General features: G+C 43.8%; 1 protein-coding gene across 1 annotated transcript; it reads right to left on the bottom strand.

The window, feature by feature from the left end:
* Nucleotides 1–807: 807 nt before the first annotated feature.
* On the bottom strand, nt 808–18,147 carry LOC129713608 (ornithine decarboxylase antizyme 2-like). The gene is made up of 6 exons (XM_055662798.1): nt 18,041–18,147; nt 10,411–10,442; nt 5,742–5,896; nt 4,195–4,367; nt 2,088–2,173; nt 808–1,340 (listed from the first exon to the last, which is right to left on the bottom strand). Exons 1-6 carry the CDS (start codon nt 18,145–18,147, stop codon nt 1,210–1,212), a joined length of 684 nt encoding a protein of 227 aa, XP_055518773.1. The 3' UTR covers nt 808–1,209.
* Between the last annotated feature and the right edge of the window lie 4,284 nt (nt 18,148–22,431).

Here is a 22,431-nt window from a genome sequence, read left to right as displayed (position 1 = left end):
ATTAAAGAAACAAACTTGGGATTGAACGATGTACAAACTCAACAGAAAATTGTACTATCTATCCATCCATAGGAAGAGCTACGATCATGGTTAAAGGTGTGTGCAGGGTGGTCTCTAAGCTAGGGCACAGTTACGTGTAGCAGCTTTGTTCAAAACAATGGCCATCAATGTCCAGGAACCCTCAAAGGATTAATCAACTGTTTGGTCAATTGCAACAGCAGCAAACACTGCAGAGACATACTAGGAAATGAGAAAACTGATGTCCACAAAGCACGACATTCTTCATTTACATTATTACATAACATGGGCAATTAAAGGCAAGTGTAGTCTTGCACAGTGAAGAGTTATGCTTCAAAATGCAAAATCTGTATCTTGATGTCTCAGTGTGTACATTTATTATAAAATTTACAACCGTCTTCCCCAATAAAATGCCACATTTGAGGAATCTTCTGTTCTACAAAAAAAAAGCACGTTTATGTTGCAAGAAGAAGCTCTTTTTCATATCAAGGGCCAGTTTAAAATCATTTTTCTTCCTTTGCCACTTTATTGCAATTTTACCTGTTGCAACAGATTCTTCAAAAAGCTTTTTACATTTGGATCTTTTATTCAGAGGTTTTAAACTATTTTCAGTGAAGCACAGTTGTAATGACACAACATTGTGCGCTGTCAATTCCCGATCAGAGGGCTAGTAGTCACCTCCAATTGGTAGCTTTTCATAAATTCTGATGGAAATCCCTCTTCACGATGGGTGATGCATCTGGCACAGAAGGCAACCCGGCCAAACATGAAAACAATGTCATGCAAAAGTAAATTTGAAATATTTTATTTTTATTCTTTTTTTTTTAAACAGCTTTCAAGAAGTTACATAAAAACACAGTATGTGAAAGGAATGCACAGGCTTTCAACATTTTCTATAAACAGCAATGACAAATAGTCACACAGTTCAAGAAACAAAGGACAAAAAAAATCTTGACAGATTTGTAATTGGAAACAACAATTACTGCTCAGTATCAATCCATGAAGCTGAATTCAGCCCAGGCTGCCTAAAGAACATCTAGGCAAGATGATCAAATTTTGCTTACGCAAAAGACAACAAAAATGTGCGCCTTTTACAGGCTGCTATGGGTATTACACAGCGCTTATACTAAGGACTAACCTCTCCCAATTGAGCTACATTAAAAAGGAGGGAAAGGAAAACACAGTTTGCGGCTACTCCTCCTCAGATAACGACTGATCAATGGAGTACACCATGAACAAGACACCAGGCCGAGCTGGAACTGACGGATGGCCTGGTTTCACAATCTCAAAGCCCATGAAGCTGAATGTCCTCAAAAGAAAGGCTGTTAAGGGAAAATAATCCAATATTAGTCAAATAGTTCTTGAAATAGCTAACCAATGCAACAATGAATTAAATTATTCTAAACCAAGACTACATACATTTCAAAACATTGACAATGATCAGTCATTTACTGATTAAACTATCCAAAGCCCATTATTTTCCTTAACTATCACCTTCCATTCCTGGATAGAGTAGATGTGGAGAGGATGTGTCCACCAGTGGGAGAGTTTAGTACCAGAGGTCATAGCCTCAGAATAAAAGGATGTACCTTTAGAAAGATGAAGAATTTTTTAGTCAATGGTGAATCTGTGGAGTTCATTGCCAGACGACCGTGGCCGAGCCAATGGATATTTTTAAGGCGGAGATTGACAAATTCTTGATTAGCAACGGTGTCAGGGATAGACAGAATGCTGTAGTAACTCCGTGGGACAGACAGCATCTCTGGAGAGAAGGATGGGTGACGATTCGGGTCAAGACCCTTCTTCAGACATTATGGAGAGAAGGCAGGAGAATGGGATTGAGAGTGAAAGATAGAATGACAGAAGACTTGATGGTCCGAATGGCCTAATTCTGCTCCTATAACTTATGAACCACCAAAGGACGTTAATGTGCAGCCCAATCTTGAGAGAAAACGCTAGGTAAAAATTAGCCAAGCTAGCTAAAAAAATGTTTAATCATGACTGTCATGCATCAGACATTGTTACTTGCTAGTGTTTATGATTACAGAACAAATGTAGAAAGCCCTTACCTCGATCTTCTCTGTTTTTGGAGAAGTAGACAAATACATACTCCACCTTCAGCTTCTCTTCAGCAAATTCTAACAGCACCGTTAACCTGGGCAAAAGAAAACATGTCTAAAGGAACTGAACGTTTTTGACCTGTTCCATTAATAGTGATTTTGTATGTTAAGAGTCTGCAACCAACCAATGCCCATTCGCAATCATCCTATCTCAATTCCATTTTTTGTTCTTACCACAGATTCGACCACTCATCGATGGACCAGCAACAATTTAGTGGCCAGCTAACCTACAACCTGCAAATTTTGTGGATGTTGGATGGAACCAGTGAACATAGGGCACAGTCAAAGGGAGAACATACAAATTTCACACATTCAGTACTTGCGGTCAGGACTAAACCTGGCACAGATCTCTGGTACAATGAGGCGGCAGCAATTCTACTAGCTGTAGAAGCTAGTGAGGTGACGGTGCCATCCTATATTTTTTACTTTCATTATATCCAAACTAAAATGATTAACCACAGGTTTACAGCATGTCAAAATGGTTCATAGCGCACAAGAGGATTTTGCAAATTCCATTTTAATTTTCGAAGAATCGATGGTTATATTTCATTAAGGCACTCTGTGCAAGTGAGCAAGAATAAGCGAGTTCTGTATTCCGTAAAACAGAAGGAATCGTGGGATTTGTAAAAGGTCATTTGCCATAAAGAAAAAGCGAACAAAGCGCTGGCTGATGAAACTGTGTATAAATTCATATCTTTATCATAATTTATGTGTAAAAATATTTAATCTGAGGAACAGGGGTGCCAGGTAGCGGGAGAGCGGGGTGTAACAGCAAGAGAGAGGGGGCAGATGAGAGTGGGAGACAGGGGAGAGCGTACAGACCCGCGCCTTATCCGCAGCCAGGATGGAACCCGGGCCCTGCTGGACCACCACTGAGACCCGGCCGGAGACGTTGGCCTGGGGCCAATCCTGGAGCAGAGGCGGCCCCAGGCCCACAGCCAGCGTGGACAAGAAGCGCCTACACCAGCCCAACCCCGCTCCTACTCCCGAGGAAACGGCTCCCCACCTAGATGGGGGCTGCCTATCCCCAGCTCTGACTAACTCACTGTTTGTAAAGACACATGCACTCCACCGAGGGGGCAAACCGACAGCCACTGGACAAGGAGAGAGTCGCAGCCAACGGCCCCCGGCCCACCGGAGCAGAGCTGGAGCCAACGCCTCCCCCCCACCCCCCTCGCCCAACCTCGATCACGGACCTCGACCCCACGGAGCAGCATGAAGCATAAAGCACTCACCAAAGCAAAAAGCCATAAAAACAAAATAGCTTTATACAAAGGAACAATAAATGCAACTAATTCATAGTTTGAACGCAGCATTTTCTTACCTAGAAGAATCAAAGCTGGAAAATACGGATGAAATGAAAGTTGATAACACACAGATCTGCTAACAACAATGTTTATGGCGAGTGACCTATGACCTGGGCACGTGCAATCGAAATACCGAACTCACTTATTGCAAAACATGTCAAAGAAAAGCCAAAGAATGAAGCAAACAAACCAAGCACATAATCAAAACTAGCTTAATTATAGTACTGTGTTTGAGCAAGGTCAAATGTTTTAATGGTGGATGGTTAATAGATACTTCATAGGAAAGCTTGTCCAATGCATTTAAATGGATAGTACCAATACCATTCTAATGGAGTAAAAAAAAGCACAAGACCAGTTTAAGATATTAATTTAGTCAGAAGGAGCCATTTGGAAGTACAAACATCCAGTATTATTTATTGACTAAATTCTCGTCATGAGACCAAATTCAATACACAATCACTGCCAAGAGAGAAGCCTTAGGCATTCCACGTTATTCATTTCCCAAAGTCAAAGCAACAGAAGTGAATCAACATCCCACTCTATTTTGCTGCAAAGAGAAATCCTGCTTCTACCAGTTCCACTCTCAATGCTAAAACTAATTGCATCCGACAAGCTCCTCCTCCCAGGCAACACTTACGAAAGAGGGTGTTAAAAAGATGACTTTGAAAGTTAAAACAGGAAAAATATTTTTGCGCGCTTCAATGCAAAGGCAAGGACTTGGAGAGCATGACAGGTTTCACAGCACTCACCCTTCTTTGCTTCCTTCTGCCAAAATGCCATCAGGAATCTCCACAAAGAGATTATTCTTGGAGAAAACTGCATTCCATTTGGAGACCTTGGAGTCTGTCAACTTGTACTGAAAGTGGATGATGTGTTGTTTTCCATTTGCTGGTAGATCTTGTGTTACGGTTAGCTTCTCATCCTGCAAATAGGGAAGGCACTAATTGGAAAAGGGTATTCCACTATCTTACAGTGTTAATCACAGGTCCCAATGTACAATGTTAGCTTTTCACCCCCCAAAATCACTGCTTTAATTTATATTTGTTGTTGTTCAGGGTCAAAGCAGTGCATATCAAAGATCAAGTTCCAATTTCCCTCAATTTTAAGGGCTTGAAAATTCCATTCATAGTATGCAGCAATAGTCACAAATTTGGTACAGCTATAGAAACCATGGCAGACTACTTTATAGGGACTGGAGTCCAATTTGATTTAGTGCAGAAGTCAGTAATGAGGTATTATCAACTAGCAATGATAAATTAAAATCCAAAGTACATGTTATAACACCAGGATAAGCACGCAACCAAGAAAACCAAGGTCAAAGCCAAAGTAGTATCCAAACTGCCTACACACACCTATTCTATAGGACAATTACTAACTCCATATTCAATAATATCAATCCAGATGGGATATGATACAGCAACATTTTTAGAATACAAGTTCAACCTTGCTTAATAAAATAGTGCCTCATCTTATATAATGAAACATTACAGCCTTAAAATTGAGAGAAAAAGGGATGAATGGTCAATATTCCAACAAGCTGAAGGTCTCAGCGAGCCACAGAGCAGCAGGTCTGGTGCACCCGCTTAGGAACCGGGAGGTAAGGCAACATGCCCGGCCCCAGCTCACCCAAGTGACCAGGAACCAGAGAGGTTGGAGGGAGTCGGCGAAGATGGTCGTACTAGAGTCACTAAGAATAGGTGGTTTGGGAATTTAACATTCCCAATATTCATGTATTTTGCTTGGACGCTGGTCGTGAAAAGCACTAACCATTACAGTTTAGCACATCTATAAAATAGCACTGCAAGATTTCTAATTAGATCTTTTTAGTTCCAAGAATCTACATGCAAAGACTATGGGTTGCTATAATTTCAATATTTCACTATTGGCTGCTGTAATTGTAGATCTCCATCTCATTGCAAACAATAGCAATGGGCCCTCAGCCTTTGATATTTTTGTTCAAGATAACCTCTGCCACATGATCTCTTGTAAAATAACACGGTAACACAATTAAGGAAAAGTTTGACATCCTGTTGCAAGCACACCCATGTTATACAATGCACACTGCGTGATACAGGAACACCTTTGAAACTGCTTTAGCACTGCAACTCATATTAATGTGTCTGAAATATTTGTTGGATTTTTTTTTTTTTTTTTAATTGCTAACACAACCAATTTACATTCCTCACCGTAACTGCTTTCAACTACGTAGATCCACCCAACACGCCACATTTCTGGATTACACTTTCCTATACATCACCATTCCGCAGATAATTTTATGTACAGAAAATATACTGACCGCATGCAAGAGAGCTGCAAGAGTGTGATCCCTTCCGTTTCCTCGCCCACCCGGGATCTTCAAAGATGGGTGAGGGGCATCAGGAGCACCACAGAGGCCCTGGACCGAGGTGCCTGCAGTATTGTTGCTGGGAGGTACTACACAAAGGAATATTACTGCAACAAAACAAACAAAAGCGTCAAGAACTTGCATTTCAAAACAACCACATATGCACTATTAGTAATAATGTCTGAACAGAAACCCAGCCACCCACAAGCTTTCTCACAAACACATACTCATTTCAAGCAAATTCTACCTTTGCATTTAAGAACATACAGCCCATTGAGAATCATTTGCTTCAACGTGTGTGTACATATCCTTCATTTTACATACTCTGGCTAACGAAGGTTACAAAGAGTGAACAAACATCTTACACAAGGACAGTCCAAGCTTTAAGGACAAATGCCAATATGTTCCAATGTTTCATTTTAATTCAGTTGACATTAATTATGATAATAGAAAGGTCACAGCATTTAATTGCCAGGAAATAATGGACATTTGCTTCCTTAGCAAACATCGCAACATAGCAAGTACCCTCCGATGTCAACTGACAAGAGTACAAAATGGCTACCTACGAGGGTTATATGGATTCAAATGTTCTTCCATCACAAAATATTGTGATCACCTCAAATAATTCATTTCTTAAAAAAAGTCAGAGCACGTACAATACGAGTAGATAAGTAATGTGACAAATTGAATTATTGCTCTGACAACAAGCAATTCTACTTATCCTGATCACCAACCTGGTAGGATATATAATGCTCTAAACTAGTCCTTTCAATTATGCTTTCGAGCTTTGTCAAAAATATAAATTAAAACAACAAAAGGTCCACATGCCATTAAATATATTAAAGAAAAATGTACCCTATAGCTAATGATCAAAACCATACCACCCAGAAACCGTTTGGGTAATCTAAAGGCCAGAGCGCAGGGATTTTTTTTTAAAAAGGTCTATCATGGATGCTTTTGTAATGCATTGTTTAGTAGGTAAATATAATAGCCAGTTTCCCCTTACATGCACATAAATGACCATGAGATTAATGACAGAGACAAAACTGAACCTTAAATTACTGGTTTGTCAAAAGATTGTTGATACAAATGCCCTATGATAACTACTTATTGATTAAGGAACTGCAGATGCTGGAAAATCGAAGGTAGACAAAAGTGCTGGAGAAACTTAGTAGGTGCAGCAGCATCTATGGAGCGAAGGAAAAAAACATTGCCTATTTCCTTCGCTCCATAGATGCTGCTGCACCCACTGAGTTTCTCCAGCACCTTTGTCTCCCTATGATAACTACATTCACCCAAAGTTGAACTGCAGCAATGCAAGACGGCTCACCATATCAAGGTCTGTTAGGGTTGAACAATAAATGAGATATGAAATAGGGATGAGCATAATTCAGTGCTGAAAATTAAAATTTAAAAATATTTAAATATTTTGCAGAGCTGGTGAAACTGACAGCTCACATTTCTTATCCTGCACAACCTGGTATTTAAGAAAGCTTGCTAATGAGTTTTAGTCCAACTAGCAGTAATGAGTGAGATGCCCAGAGTGCATTCTGAATGCCTTTGCCAAGGCATACAGAGCCATGAGCCTAGCCTTAAATTTCAGGAAGACCCAGGTCCTACATCAACCTCCACCCAACCAGCCATCTACCCAGCCCACTATAAAAGTGGACAACACCACTCTTGAAAACATTGACCACTTCCCCAGACCTAGGCAGCATTCTTTCCACAAAAGCTGACATCGACTCTGAGGCCAACAATCGCCTGAGTTGCGCCAGCAAACCCTACGCCAGACTCATGAAAAGAGTCTTTGAAGACCGAGACCTAAAAGCTCAAACAAAACTGCTGGTCTACAGGGCCGTTGTCCTCTCCACCCTGTTGTATGGAGCCGAGTCATGGACCACCTACAGCAGGCACCTGAGAGCCCTGGGATAATACCATCAAAGATTCTTACAAAAGATTCTGATTGATAAAAATACTTCTCTTGATGCTCCTGAACACATCATCAGTGATGTAACCTGGGGTCATTGGGTGTTTCGGGTCATTCAACATCCGACACGCCCAGGCGACCCAGCCGTGGTTGATCAGACCACGACTTGTGTTCAGGTGGCATTCGCTCCTCCCCATGGACCTTCTCTCCTGATCCAGATCCATCTCAAGGCCCTCTCCGCTGCCTCTGTGTTCTTGATGGCCTTTCTCCTCGCCACTTTGTTGATTACCAGTGCACTCAAGGCTTTGTAGAGCGATTGCCCTGCAAAACCTCTACAGTCAACCGCGATGGGCATACAACTTGCCTTCTTGCCCTGCTTACAGTAGTCTATGACCAGCTCTTCATACTTGGTCATCTTCCTCTCGTGGGCCTCCTCCAGACGGTCCTCCCACGGCACTGTCAGGAGGATCAGCTGGGAGGAGAAACGCACCAACAACAACGTTTTGGAGGAAGCCAACATGACCAGCATCACCACAATAATGCAGCACCAACTTCGATGGACTGGCCATGTCATCCACATGTCCAACACACGTCTCCATAAACACATCCTGTTCTCTAAAATTGACGGAAGGTCGGTGAGCTCCCGGTGGGCCAAAGAAACGCTTCAAGGACAACATCGAGAACAGTCTGAAGAAATTCCACATCACATCACATCAAGCAACTGGGAGCATATTGCATTGGACAGGCGCTCCTGGAGGAACTCCGTGCGGGAAGGAGCTGCACGTCATAAAATAGACATAGAAACATAGAAAATAGGTGCATGAGTGGGCTATTCGGCCCTTCGAGCCTGCACCGCCATTCAATATGATCATGGCTGATCATCCAACTCAGTATCCTGTACCTGCCTTCTCTCCATACCTCCTGATCCATTTAGCCACAAGGGCCACATCTAACTCCCTCTTAAATATAGCCAATGAACTGGCCTCAACTACCTTCTGCGGGAGAGAATTCCAGAGATTCACCACTCTCTGCGTGAAAAAGTTTTCCTCATCTCGGTCCTAAAAGATTTCCCCTTTATCCTTAAACTGTGACCCCTTGTTCTGGACTTCCCCAACATCGGAAACAATCTTCCTGCATCTAGCCTGTCCAACCCCTGAAGAATTTTGTAAGTTTCTATAAGATCCCCCCTCAATCTTCTAAATTCTAGCGAGTACAAGCAGAGTCTATCCAGTCTTTCTTCATATGAAAGTCCTGACATCCCAGGAATCAGTCTGGTGAACCTTCTCTGTACTCCCTCTATGGCAAGAATGTCTTTCCTCAGATTAGGAGATCAAAACTGTACGCAATACTCCAGGTGTGGTCTCACCAAGACCCTGTACAACTGCAGTAGAACCTCCCTGCTCCTATACTCAAATCCTAAAATAGAACTACACCGGGTTGCAGAGACAAAGCAACAACACTAAGGAGAGAGAGAAGGGGGCTCGACGACTACCAACCACCACCAGTCACCACTGCCCACATTGCACCATGTCAGCCTCTACAGACATCTGCAGACCCACAAGTAGACAACCCTATGGAGAGGAGAGGACAGTCATATTCGTTTCGAGTGACCGCCGATGATGAATGAGTGAGAGTACACTCATGATACCCTTGATGAGGGATATAATTAGACACACTGCAAATTTAAGCTATAAATATTTTAAGCCAAAGACATCTAAAGACTGTCAGTGTAGCACCTCAACCACGTTGACTGACCACAGTACACAAAGTAATTCTCTGTTGAGATAGTGGAAAACAAAACACTTGACCACATTATTAACAACATTTCCAATGCATGTAAAGTAAAAATAAATTCTGTAGAATGGTTTAAGATTCTGTAAAATTCAATGTGCATTTAAATCCTGCTTTATTCGTAAAACTGCTAGATGAAGGCAGCCGAGTTAGTTAAGGGGCTGAAATTAAAAACATTTTGATCAACAAGTGAGCAGGAATAAACTAGTCTCTTAATTTAGCTCAACTATTTATCAAGACCCCAGAAGCTTCAACCTCAACTTCTAACATTAGCCTCAATCTGAAGCACACACACAAGTGTCTGGACATATGATAAACAGCAGTAGGGAGATTGGGGATAGCATCAAGCAGGAAATTGGGGATGCATGTAGCAAAGGTACAACGGTTATTATGGGTGACTTTATCTACATATAGATTGGGATAACCAAATTCTTAACAATGCTGAGGAGGATTTCCTGGAATGTATACGGGATGGGTTTATAAACCAATATGCAGAGGTACAGACTAGAGCGCAGGTCATCCTAGACTGGGTATCGTGTAATGAGGTAGGATTAGTTAGCGATCTTGCTGTGCAAGGCCCCTTGGGCACCAGTGACCATAATATGGTGGAATTCTGCATTAGGAAAGAGAGTGACACGGTTAATTCAGAAACTACGGTCCTGAACTTGAATAAAGGACACCTAAGGTATGAGGCAGGAATTGGCTGGCAAATTATACTGAAAGGGTTGACAGTGGAGATGCAATGGCAAAGATTCAAAGACCGCATGGATGAACTCCAGAAATTGTGCATCACCGTCTCGCAAAACAAATCTGGGAAAGTGGCTCAACCTCGTGGCTGACCAGGGAAGTCAAGGACAGTGTTAAAGCCAAGGAAGAGGCATATAAATTGGCCAGATTAAATACTTGGGGACCGAGGATCTAATGAGAGGGAAGAACTGAAGAGAATACAACATTAGTCAGAAAATGTCAGTAACATCTCTAGGTTATCGGATGACACAAAGCTGGGTGGTGGCAGTGTGAGCTGAGAGGAAGATGCTATGAGGCTGCAGGATGACTTCTTCAAGCATTAGGGTCAGGCCATTTAGGACTGAGATGAGGAATAACATTTCACCCAGAGAGTTGTGAATCTGTGGAATTTTCTGCCACAGAAGGCAATGGAGGCCAATTCACTGGATGTGTTCAAGTGGGAGTTTGATTTAGCTCTTAGGGCTAAAGAGATCAAAGGATATGGAGAGAAAACAGGAACAGGATGATCAGCCATGATCATCTACACATGCACCTATTTTCTATGAATCTCTGAGAATCTGGAGTATTTTGGGGGCAGATTTCCCAAGGTTACAATAGTGAAGAAATTTGTTTATCCATGCCGAATTAATTGTTTTAAGATGTCAACAACATGATAGTTTCTAACCACAATAAGAATCTCTGCAGCATCTGTGCCGTCAAGGCCCTTTAAAGTGTTATAAGTACAGGTGCACAACCTTTTATCCGAAAGCCTTGGGACCAGACACTTGTCGGATTTCAGATTTCCGAATGGAAGATTTTTAGCGTAGATTAGGTAGGTAGCGCGGGCGGCTTGAAAAGTCTGGAGCGGCTGCCTCCTCCCCGGAGACCGGGGAATCATTGTAAATCATTGCATAAATGTTAGTCAGTTAGTTTGGAGGGATTTTATGTGGTGGGGGGGTGAAGGTGAATTTAATTCTTAGTCCTCTACCTGGTCGCCGACTCCCAACATCGCGGAGCTGGGGGCTCCGTCCGGCTGCGGGCAGCACTGGTTGGAGCTCCGACCCTGGCAACTCTACCCCTGGCTGCGAGGCGCTCCAAATCCAGCGTCGCCCACAGCCCCAGCTCCGCGAATGTTGGCAGTCGGCGGCCACAGTGCTCCGGAGCTTACCGCACGACGACCCGGTAAGGCATTGCCCGCTCCCCGCTGGTATCCCAGCGCTGCGACGCCGCCGACTCCCAACATTCGCGGAGCCGGGGATGCGGGCGTCCGGCCGCAGGCGGCGGAGGATTTGGAGCGCCGCACACCCAGGGGTAGAGTTGCCAGGGTCGGAGCTACAACCGGCGCCGCCCGCGGCCGGGCGCCCGCAGCCCCAGCTGGGAGTTGGAGGAGGCCCAGGACAGAGAGGTCAGATTGGGAATGGGAAGGGGAGTTGAAGTGCTGAGCCACTGGGAGATCAGGTAGGTCAAGACAGATTGATATCAGGCAGGTTAAGATGAACCATTGTTGGCTCTGGATGTGAGGTTAACAAAGAAATACGAATGGTGAAATTGGCAAGAGGACTAGGCGGAGGAGGGATGGAGAGAGAGGGAATGCAAGGGTTACTTAATGCTGGGTTGTAAGCTGCGGAGCTTACTGCACGGCGACCCGGTACGGCATTGACCGCTCCCCGCCTCTCCGACCAGGTAGGGGACTAAGAATTAAAGTTTACCCCTTCACCCCCCCCCTTCACATAAAAGCCCTCCAAACTAACTGACTAACATTTAAGCAATGATTTACAGATGTTTAAGAGTCTCCCCGGTCTCCGAGGAGGAGGCAGCCGCTACAGTAGTACAGACCTGGGTTGACCGTGGGTCGTTTCGGGTCAAGTTTGGCGCCAAACGCGAGCTTTGGTGTGCAGACGACATCCTGGAAAAAATGGCCGGTTTTCTGAGTTTTTCGGTTTCCGGAACACCGGATACAAGGTTGTGCACCTGTAGTATTGTCACATCTAAAATCTACTAGAACTTGAGGTTTTATAAATCAAATAAGGAATAAAGTACTGCAACAATATAACACAAGTTCTCAGCAATTTTAAATCCACACTCATTGCCCATAGCAAGCTGGGAGAAAAAGCTCACAGCTGCTTCCTGAATTTAAGGATCGAAAATATTATCCTTCAGCAGTACTTGGAATTTTGAATTACATTATTAATAAAGAAAATCAGTCTGGCTTTTAAACATGTAGTCCGACTTAGTGCCCTCCATAATGTTTAGGACAGACCCATCATTTATTTATTTGCCTATGTACTCCACAATTTGAAATTTGTAATAGGAAAAAAAAAATGTGGTTAAAGTGCACATTGTCATATTTTAATATAGGCCATTGTTATACATTTTGGTTTCATCATGTCGAAATTACAGTTGTGTTTATACATAGACCCCCATTTCAGGGCACCATAATGTTTGGGACACATGGCTTCACAAGTGTTTGTAATTGCTCAGGTGTGTTTAATTGCCTCCTTAATGAAGGTATAAGAGATCTCTCAGCACCTAGTCTTTCCATCACCTTTGGAAACTTTTATTGCTGTTTATCAACACGAGGAAGGAAAGTCAAAAAAGCCATTATGAAACTGAGAAACAAAAATAAAACTATTAGAGACATCAGCCAAACCTTAGGCTTACCAAAATTAACTGTTTGGAACATCAATGAGAAGAAAGAGCACTGATGAGCTTGCCAATCGCAAAGGGACTGGCAGGCCAAGGAAGACCCCCACAGCTGATAACAGAAGAATTCTCTCTGTAATGAAGAAAAATCCCAAACACCTGTCCGACCGATCAGAAATTCTTTAGGAGTCAGGTGTGGATTTGTCAATGACCACTGTCCACAGAAGACTTCATGAACAGAAATACAGAGGCTACACTGCAAGATGCAAATCACTGGTTAGCTGCAAAAATAGGATGGCCAGGTCAGAGTTACCAAGAAGTACTTAAAAGAGCAACCAATGTTCTGGAAAGAGGTCTAATGGGCAGGTGAGACGAAGATGAACTTATATTAGAGTGATGGCAAGAGCAAAGTATGGAGGAGAGGAGTAATTGCCCAAGATCCAAAGCAAACCATCTCATCTGTAAAACACGGTGGTGGGGGTGTTATGGCCTGGGCATGTATTACTGCTGAAGGTACCAGCTCACTTATCTTCATTGATGATACAACTGCTGATGGTAGTAGCATGATTAATTTTGAAGTGCATAGACACATCCTATCTGCTCAAGATCAAACAAATGCCTCAAAACTCATTGGGGGGGAGAGAACTATGTATAAACACTGCTGTGATTTCTACATGGTGAAACCAAAATGTTAAAAATGGCCTTTATTAAAATCTGACAATGTGCACTATAACCACCTGTGATTTTTTTTCTAAGGCAAATAATTTCAGAGGCAAATAAATAAATGATGGATCTTTGTCCCAAACATTATGGAGGGCACTGTAAAACTCTTCCTGCCCAGTATGGCAACTATATGCTGCTGAAGTATTAATCAGTCAAAAATTTGAATAATTGGCAAACAATAAACACATACTGCTCAAAACTCCTATCCAACTGCTGCTCTCTCTTAATGTCTTTAAGCACAAGCTCTTTGCAAACAGGGCAGATATTGCTGCCAAGTGCAGGACATCATCTTTTAATGGATGATTTGTTAACTATAACAAATGCTCATTTGTATACAAATAATCTTGTAGCCCATTGAGCAACATTAACTCAAAATCAATTGAAAGGAGAACATATAACAGCACACTCAAAACAGAGCAATAGACATTATCTGCAAAAAAACACGCATCAATGAATCTCCTATCAGCAAGGTAGAGGTACAACTATAATGTTGAGGATTACAAAACAAATGTACTGCTTTATTTGTTCATAACTAGGAAGCTAATCAATTTAACTCAGAATCTGCACAGGTTATCACAGCATGAATATGATCGCAGCATTGGAAGAACCATTTGACACGCCAGTTTTGCCTAAATAGAAAGGCATCGAAGAGAACAAGCTTCAGAATTTATGCTGAATGATTTCATAAAGCTGTACATTTAAATAAATATTTGCAGCAGCTGAACAAATGCATTATTTATCAAAATGAGTTTGTTCTTCTTATTTCATGCAAATTTGCATGGTTGGCTGTGACCAAATGATAGTCCTTGATCCTCATGCAAATGAGAAATGCATTTTACTGCAACCCTACGTGAATAAAGTGCTCACAGTATATAATTAGATAGATATTGATTGGCTCATGAATAAATACACATTCGCCACAATTTAGACCAGTTTACAAATACAAGTTAAAATTGTTTCTAACCAATAATAATGAAACCATCATCAAGGTGCAGGTTTATTTCATGGAAGGAAGTCTGCCATCTATACCCCAGCTGTTCTACATGACTCAGCAATGCAGTTGATCCGAGTACCCAACCTCAGACCCCACAACAAATTGCAGTAACACAGTTTGCTACCGTAACATTTAAAAAAAAATAATAAGCATAGCATTGCTAGTATCAGTGAAACAGAAACTAGATCCTACTGTAGCTATTTGTAATAATGCTGGAGGTTTTTTAATTGCCGAATCAGGGCAATCTTTGATCGCAAGATGAAGGAAAACCTTCACCTTTTCGAACTGTATCATGTCATGAGTACTATTAACTTCATACTCATTCGAGGCTCTTTAATCCTGTCACACACCTTCTGATTTTATCTCTTGCCATTGTTCCAGTATCTTTGGTTCCAGCCATCTATAACCCCCCCCCCCCCCCCCCCCCCCCCCCCCCCCCCCACCTATTACCCTTTGTCCCCCCCCTTCCCCCCAACCCCTACCAATCAGTCTGAAGACTCAACCAGAAACATCACCAATCCATGTTCTCCAGAGTTCATCCATTACTGTAGAACGTTTAATAGGTGTGCAAGATTTGGCAACTATAAAATATTCCAACTCAGCCACCATAACATTCTTTACACCAATTTCTACTCTATTCGCTATTCGATCAATAGAAATATAACATAAATCAACTTATTCACTACATTAAATACTCTTGGATACATTCCACAGAAAACTTTTCTTTAAATGTAGCACTACCCCTACTGACAAATGTATAGAACAAAACATCATCCAAGATCAAACACTACTCTTATTTTATTTTTTTAAATCTCTCATTACTAGTACTATGCCAAGACAATACACTAAAAAGTGTACTGTATACAAGCACTATTGTAATAATTATGTAACACAAAACATCAAATATTTAGAACCAAAAAGGAAAAAACAAAATACGAGTACTGCTTAAGAGTTCAACTCTGGAAGCATCCATAATGCCTGAATATTTGACATATAATATTACAGCAAGCAAAGGCATATCACAATACGAGTCCATTCTAAGTTACGGCAGGATTCTGTTGCTGTGAACTGTTTGAACAGAGGCAATTCGCAGGTTGGGAATGCAGCCTTGAACCGAGTTCCCACATACTAGAAAATGCCTGCAGCATCTGGCAAATCCATCCCATGTGTATTCTCTGGTGATGTTCTGAACACTTGTGTGTACGTAGGGACTACACACACACAAAGGTCTGATGAAGAAACTCAACCCTAAACGCCACCTGGTACACAAAAATGTTGGAGAAACTCAGCGGGTGCAGCAGCATCTATGGAGCGAAGGAAATAGGCAACGTTTCGGGCCGAAACCCTTCTTCAGACGCTGCTCCATAGATGCTGCTGCACCCGCTGAGTTTCTCCAGCATTTTTGTGTACCTTCGATTTTCCAACATCTGCAATTCCTTCTTGAACACCTAAACGTCACCTATTCCTTTTCTGCAGCGATGCTGTCTGACCCGCTGAGTTACTCCAGCTTTGTGTCTATCTTTGGCTATTTGTAATGTGGGCTGGACCTGTGTACAAGTTAGGATTACAGATATTGCAACAAGTAATTATAAAGAACAGGGTGCTATCCATCTCATGTACACGGCATTTCAATTGCCTCTTCCAATAAAATTTTCCTCTTTAAATTATTTATCACCTCATTAAAAGCTATTATAGTCTCCTCTTGGCTCAGGCACAATAATCTTTCCATGGTGGCTGCCTAACCTCCCGAGTGCTTCCAACATTTTTGTTTCTATTTCAAAATTTCAGCCTCTACATTGTTAATGTGTGTGTTGGGTGAAAATTTTAGATTAAAAACTGCAGCTAGGTGCATAAAATATGTCACATAACAAATTCAAATTTCTACCACCACCATCTCTCCCTGACACCTCCCTACCCATACTCCCCACCCCCTTCCAAGACCCTCTCACCCCCCCTCCCCCACCCTCCCACGCTCCCATTTCTACTTCACCCTACCCCAGGGCGCCTTGTTCTCCCAACCCTCCCCCAAGTGACCCTCCCCTCCCCCCACGACAGTAACCCACACCCTCAACCTACCACTCCTCCCTTCCACCCAGCAAACCCCTCATTCCGTTGCTCCCCTCCCCATGCGATTATCCACACTCCAGTCTCACCCCCCTTCCCGTCAACCAGTAAGCCCACCCTCCCTCCGATTCACCCCCCACCCACCAGTCTCATCCCACAACCCCCTCCCCCATGGTCAACTCCTCTACCCTATTCCCAGTGAATCCACTCCCACCCCACTCATAGACCGGACCACCCCCCAAACCACCGACCTCCTACCCTTGTGAGCCCCCCCCCCACCTTAATCCAACTCCCACTCCCCAAAAAACACCTCTCCTCCACCCCCTCCCCGGTGACCTTTCACCCCCTCAGTGAGACGACTCCGCCCCAAAGACGGACCTTCCCCTCCCCCCCCCCCCCCCCATCCATCGCCCCTCACTCCCCCCCCCCCCGACCGCTCCCCACCCCCTCCACTCTCCCCTTGTGACCCTCTTTCATCCACACGGCCAGACGCCACCTGCACCCTGCGGACAATCACCCCCCCCCCCCCCTCCTCTTTACTCACCGAATTCATTTCCCTCCCTCCTCCTTTCCCTGCCACCCTCACCCCCGCTCAGACCCCCCCCCCCCCCCCCCCCCCCCATCCCCTCCCCCTAATCACCTCCTCCTCAGTGAATTACCCTCCCCCTAAAACGACGACCCCCTCTCTCTTACCCCTCGCCCCCCCCCCGGGCGCCCCTCCCCCCCCCCCCTAAGTCGGTCGGATCCCCCCCCTCCCCCTCCTCAATAATTCCCTTCCGCCCCCTCCTGGGCCCATAACCCCCCCCCCCCTAAACCGCCGACCTCTTCTCCCCTCCCCCCCCCCCCCCGGGGTCGGTCGGACAACCCCCCGCCCCCACCTCCCTGACAACGTCCCCCCCCCCCCCTAAACTGCCGACCCCTCAGATTCAGATTCAGATTCAATTTTAATTTCCATTGTCAGTGTACAGTACAGAGACAACGAAATGCATTCACCCCCCCCCCCCCCCCCGACTACACTGACAGCCCCCCCCCCCCATCTTTAACCCCCCACACGGACACACACACCCCACCCACGGCCCAGACCTCACCCCCCCCCCCCATCCATCTTTAACCCCCCCCCTCAGTCCCCCCCCCCCATCCCCCCCCCCCCCCCCCCACACACACACGGTCGGACACCCCCCCTCCCCCCGATCTTTAAAAAACCCCACCCCCTCACCCCCCCCCCCCCCCCCATCTTTAACCCCCTCAGTCCAGTCCCCCCCCCCCCCCCCCCCATCTTTAACCCCCTCAGTCCCCCCCCCCCCCCCCCCCCCCCCCCCCCCCCCCCCCATCTTTAACCCCCCCAGTCCAGTCCAGTCCAGTCCCCCCCCCCCCCCCCCTCACCTCTCCTGGCCGTTCCTCATGCCGCCGCCGGGCGCCGCTGGGCTCTGCTCTCTCTCTTTACCGAAGTAGTGGCTGTTTAGTATCCGCTCGACGGAGCTCCTCACCATCCGGCCGCAGACGGAGGCCGCGTCGTGGGTAATGTTGCCGCCGCCCGCCCGCCCTCACACACACACACACTCCCCGCCTCCCTCCCTCCCTCCCTCTCTCCGCCCGCCGCCGCTTCCAGAACCTTCAGCGCCGCCGCGCCCGCTCGCCGCCGCCTATATACCCGCGCGGGGCATCACGGCCAACACGCAAAAAACAAAAACACAACCGCACCATTATTCCACCCAACGCCCACCACAAAACATCACTGTGTCCCGCCGGGGGTTTTTGTACACATTTTAATCGCGGAATTCGCGCCGTGTTTGTTTTGTTTTGGCCGGTGACGTCAGCGCCTCGCTGTTGGGGGAGGGGTGGGGATCAGGGAGCATTTTGTGTAGTTTCCCTTGTATTGCTCTAACATGCACTATGCACACATTTAATATTTAACATGTGTGTATATATATATGTATATATGTTTAACATATATATATATTTTTAACATGTATATATATATATATATCTGTTTAACATGTATATAAATATATGTTTAACGTATATATATATATATAAATTTAACATGTGTGTGTATATACATATATGTTTAACATATATATATATAACATGTGTGTATAAATTTAACATGTGTGTATATATATGTTTAACATGTGTGTATATATATATATATTTAACATGTGTGTATATATATATGTGTTTAACATGTGTGTATATATATATATGTTTAACATGTGTATATATATATATATTTAACATGTGTATATATATATATATATATGTTTAACACGTGTGTATATATATATGTTTAACATGTATATATATAACGTGTGTATATATATATTTAGCGTATATATATTTAACGTGTGTATATTTATGTATAAATGTAACATGTGCCTACATATATTTAACATGTGTATGTGTGTGTATATATATATATATATTTAACATGTGTGTATATTTATATGTAAATTTAACATGTGTACATATATATATATTTAACGTGTGTATATATTTATATATATATATATATATTTAACATGTGTATGTTTGTGTGTATATATATTTTTAATGTGTGTGTGTGTGTATATATATATATATTTAACATGTGTGCATATATATATAAATGTGTGTTTCGGTGTGTTTGTGTGCGAGAGGCAAGATAAAGTTAAATAGATCTCAAAGTTCCTTCTCATGGATCAGAAGCAATTTTGATTTAAAGCAACGCTCTATTTCTGTTTTTATCTTTTTTCTCACATAATGTACAAAAACCATAAAGGTGATTATATATATATATATTATATATTATATATATATATATATATATATATATAATGTGCGTTTGTATATATATATACAAACACACACACACACACATATATTCCATCGCAGGTGATAGACTACTGACCAACTTCCACTATAAACCCACTGACTCCCATGGCTATCTAGACTACACTTCTTCCCACCCTGCTTCCTGTAAGGACTCCATCCCCTACTCCCTATTCCTCCGTCTACGCCGCATCTGCACCCAGGATGAGGTGTTCCACACCAGGGCATCGGAGATGTCCTCATTCTTCAGGGAACGGGGTTCCCCTCTACTGCCATAGATGAGGCTCTCACCCGGGTCTCTTCTATACCCAGTAACTCTGCTCTCACTCCCCATCCCCCCCCCCCCCCCCCCCCCCCCACTCGTAACAAGGGCAGAGTTCCCCTTGTCCCCTTGGGGGGGGCGGAAGGATATGCATGGGGGGAGGGGCATCTGTGCAGCTTAAAGATAAACTGGGCAATGTCAACCCAACCCAACCTCTTATCAGTCTGAAGAAGGGTCTCGACCCGTATCGTCACCCATTCCTTCTCTCCAGAGATGCTGCCATGAGTTACTCCAGCATTTTGTGTCCAGCCTCTTTTGTATATTTCCTTGCAAATTAAGACTTGCAGAAGGAATTTGGGCCTCAGAATAGCAGTTCAAAGGATGCTCAGATGTAGATGTATCCTGAAATGACGTCCCCCCCCCCCCCCCCCCCCCCCCCCCCCCCCCCCTCCTCCCCCACCCCCCCCCACCCCCCCCCCCCCTCCTCCACTCCCTCCGAACTAGTCCAGGATTGCCTTAAGAACAATCTTGCAAAAACAAATTACTGACATGCACCTCAGGTAAGAGTCAAGAGTGTTTTATTGTCATATGTCCCAGGTAGAACAATGGAATTCTTACTTGCAGCAGCACAACAGAATATGTAAACATGGTTACACTGTAAACAATTAAATAATCGAGAAAAAAAAAGTTCAGTGTGTGTATAGACACATACTCACATATACACACATATTTATGTGTATATATAAACACACATACATGTAGATAGACAGACACATAAAAGACAAACAGGAAATAATAACAATCATAGTCAATGTGCAGGGCTTATTTGAGGTTGTAGTGTTTAATAGCCTGATGGCTGTAGGGAGGAAGCTGTTCCTGAACCTGGACAGTTTTCAGGCTCCTGTACCTTCTTCCCAATAACAGGAGTGAAATGAGTGTGTGGCCAGTGCAGTTTGGGGCTCTGATGATGTTTGACAAGGCATTCAACTAAGACTTGCAGAATGAATTTGGGCCTTAGAATAGCACCTCAAATGATTCTCAGTTCCTGAAGGATCCTGAAATGACTCTCAACTAATCAAGCATAGCCTTAAGGGCAATCTTGCAAGGTTAAAATGCTGACTTGCATCACAGGTAACAATATTCCACTTGGAATTAAGACTGAAATGACGTCTATTTGTTTGTAATGTGTTATTTTCACAAGAGGGAGGGTGTACCGGATACTAGTCTGAAGAATAGTCACAACCTGAATCATCACCTATCCGTTTTGTTCAGAGATGGTGTCTGATCTGCTGAGTTACTTCATCACTTTGTGCCTATCTTTGGTATACACCAGTGTCTGGAGTTCTTTATTGCTACCAATTCTCTGAACATTTAGTTCTATCTTTTGCTCCTTTGCATTCACTAGCATGGTTGGATCCGGCAAATATCGCACTAAATGTTCATATTCATAAGTTATAGGAGCAAAATTAGACCATTCAGCCAATCAAATCTGCTCTGCCATTCAGCCATGACTGATCTATCCTTCCAAGAATGTGTCAAAGTTCCGGGACCGCTGGGCTCCGCAGGGTGTTGAATGTATCCTCAATAAGGATTGTAATCACCTCCGGTGTTGCATTAGTTGTATGGTAGTTTATTATGGATACATGTTTGTAGTGTATTATGGTGGTGGGTTCTGGCTTGTTTTATTGTAGTGTAAATATTATTTTTAATAATTGAATACATTTTTTGATTAAAAGAAAAAGAAAAAAAAGAAAGAAAAAAAAAAGAATGTCAATCTACACTTTTAAAATATCCATTGACTTGGCCTCCACAGTCTTCTGTGGCAATGAATTCCACTGATTCGCCACCCTCTGGTTAAGAAATTCCCAAGTATTTGAGAATAGAAACAAGTAAGCTGATGATCATACCATACCCATTGCTGAGGAAGAATTGGGATTGTGCAGGTTGCAAGAAAGAGAGGCATAGACTTATTTACTAAATGGTGAGAGGATTCAGAATTTGGAGGCACAAAGGGACGCAGGGGAGTGCTTGTGCAGAGTTTGGAAATATAGCGCGGAAACAGGCCCTTCGGCCCACCGGGTCCGCGCCAACCAGCGATCCCCGTACATTAACGCTATCCCACACACACTAGGGACAATTTTTACATTTACCAGGCCAATTAACCGACATACCTGTACGTCTTTGGAGTGTGGGAGGAAACCGAAGATCTCGGAGAAAACCCACGCTGGTCACGGAGAGAATGAACAAACTCCGTACAGACAGCACCCGTAGTTGGGATCGAACCCGGGCCTCCGGTGTTGCATTCGCTGTAAGGCAGTGACTCTACCGCTGCGCCACCGTGCTCTCAGAAAGGGAATGATAGTTCCTGATACTGAGCAATAGTCATAGTCATAGAGTGATACAGTGTGGAAACAGGCCCTTCGGCCCAACTTGCCCACACCGGCCAACATGTCCCAGCTACACTAGCCCCACCTGCCTGCGTCTGGTCCATATCCCTCCAAACCAGTCCTATCCAACTACCTGTCCAACTGCTTCTTAAACGTTGGGATAGTCCCAGCCTTAACTACGTCCTCTGGCAGCTCGTTCCATACACCCACCATCCTTTTTGTAAAAGGTTACCCCTCAGATTCCTATTAAATCTTTTAGGCGAAAGGCAATCTCTTAAAATGAAGATGTTTGAATTTTGCCATTTGGCATTGGGGCT

Source organism: Leucoraja erinacea, chromosome 36 (genome assembly GCF_028641065.1).
Source record: "Leucoraja erinacea ecotype New England chromosome 36, Leri_hhj_1, whole genome shotgun sequence".
Classification (NCBI taxonomy): domain Eukaryota; kingdom Metazoa; phylum Chordata; class Chondrichthyes; order Rajiformes; family Rajidae; genus Leucoraja; species Leucoraja erinaceus.
This window is presented reverse-complemented; position numbering and strand designations above follow the sequence as displayed.

Coding starts and splice junctions, on each gene's coding strand:
- LOC129713608 (XM_055662798.1), bottom strand. CDS start 18,147: ATGGTGAGGAGCTCCGTCGAGCGGATACTAAACAGCCACTACTTCGGT. Junction 10,443..18,040: donor ATGAGGAACGGCCAGGAGAG/GTGAGGGGGGGG, acceptor TATTCTCTTCAG/TTCTTCCCTCTCATTAGATC. Junction 5,897..10,410: donor ATTAGATCCTCGGTCCCCAA/GTATTTAATCTG, acceptor GTTTTGTTGCAG/TAATATTCCTTTGTGTAGTA.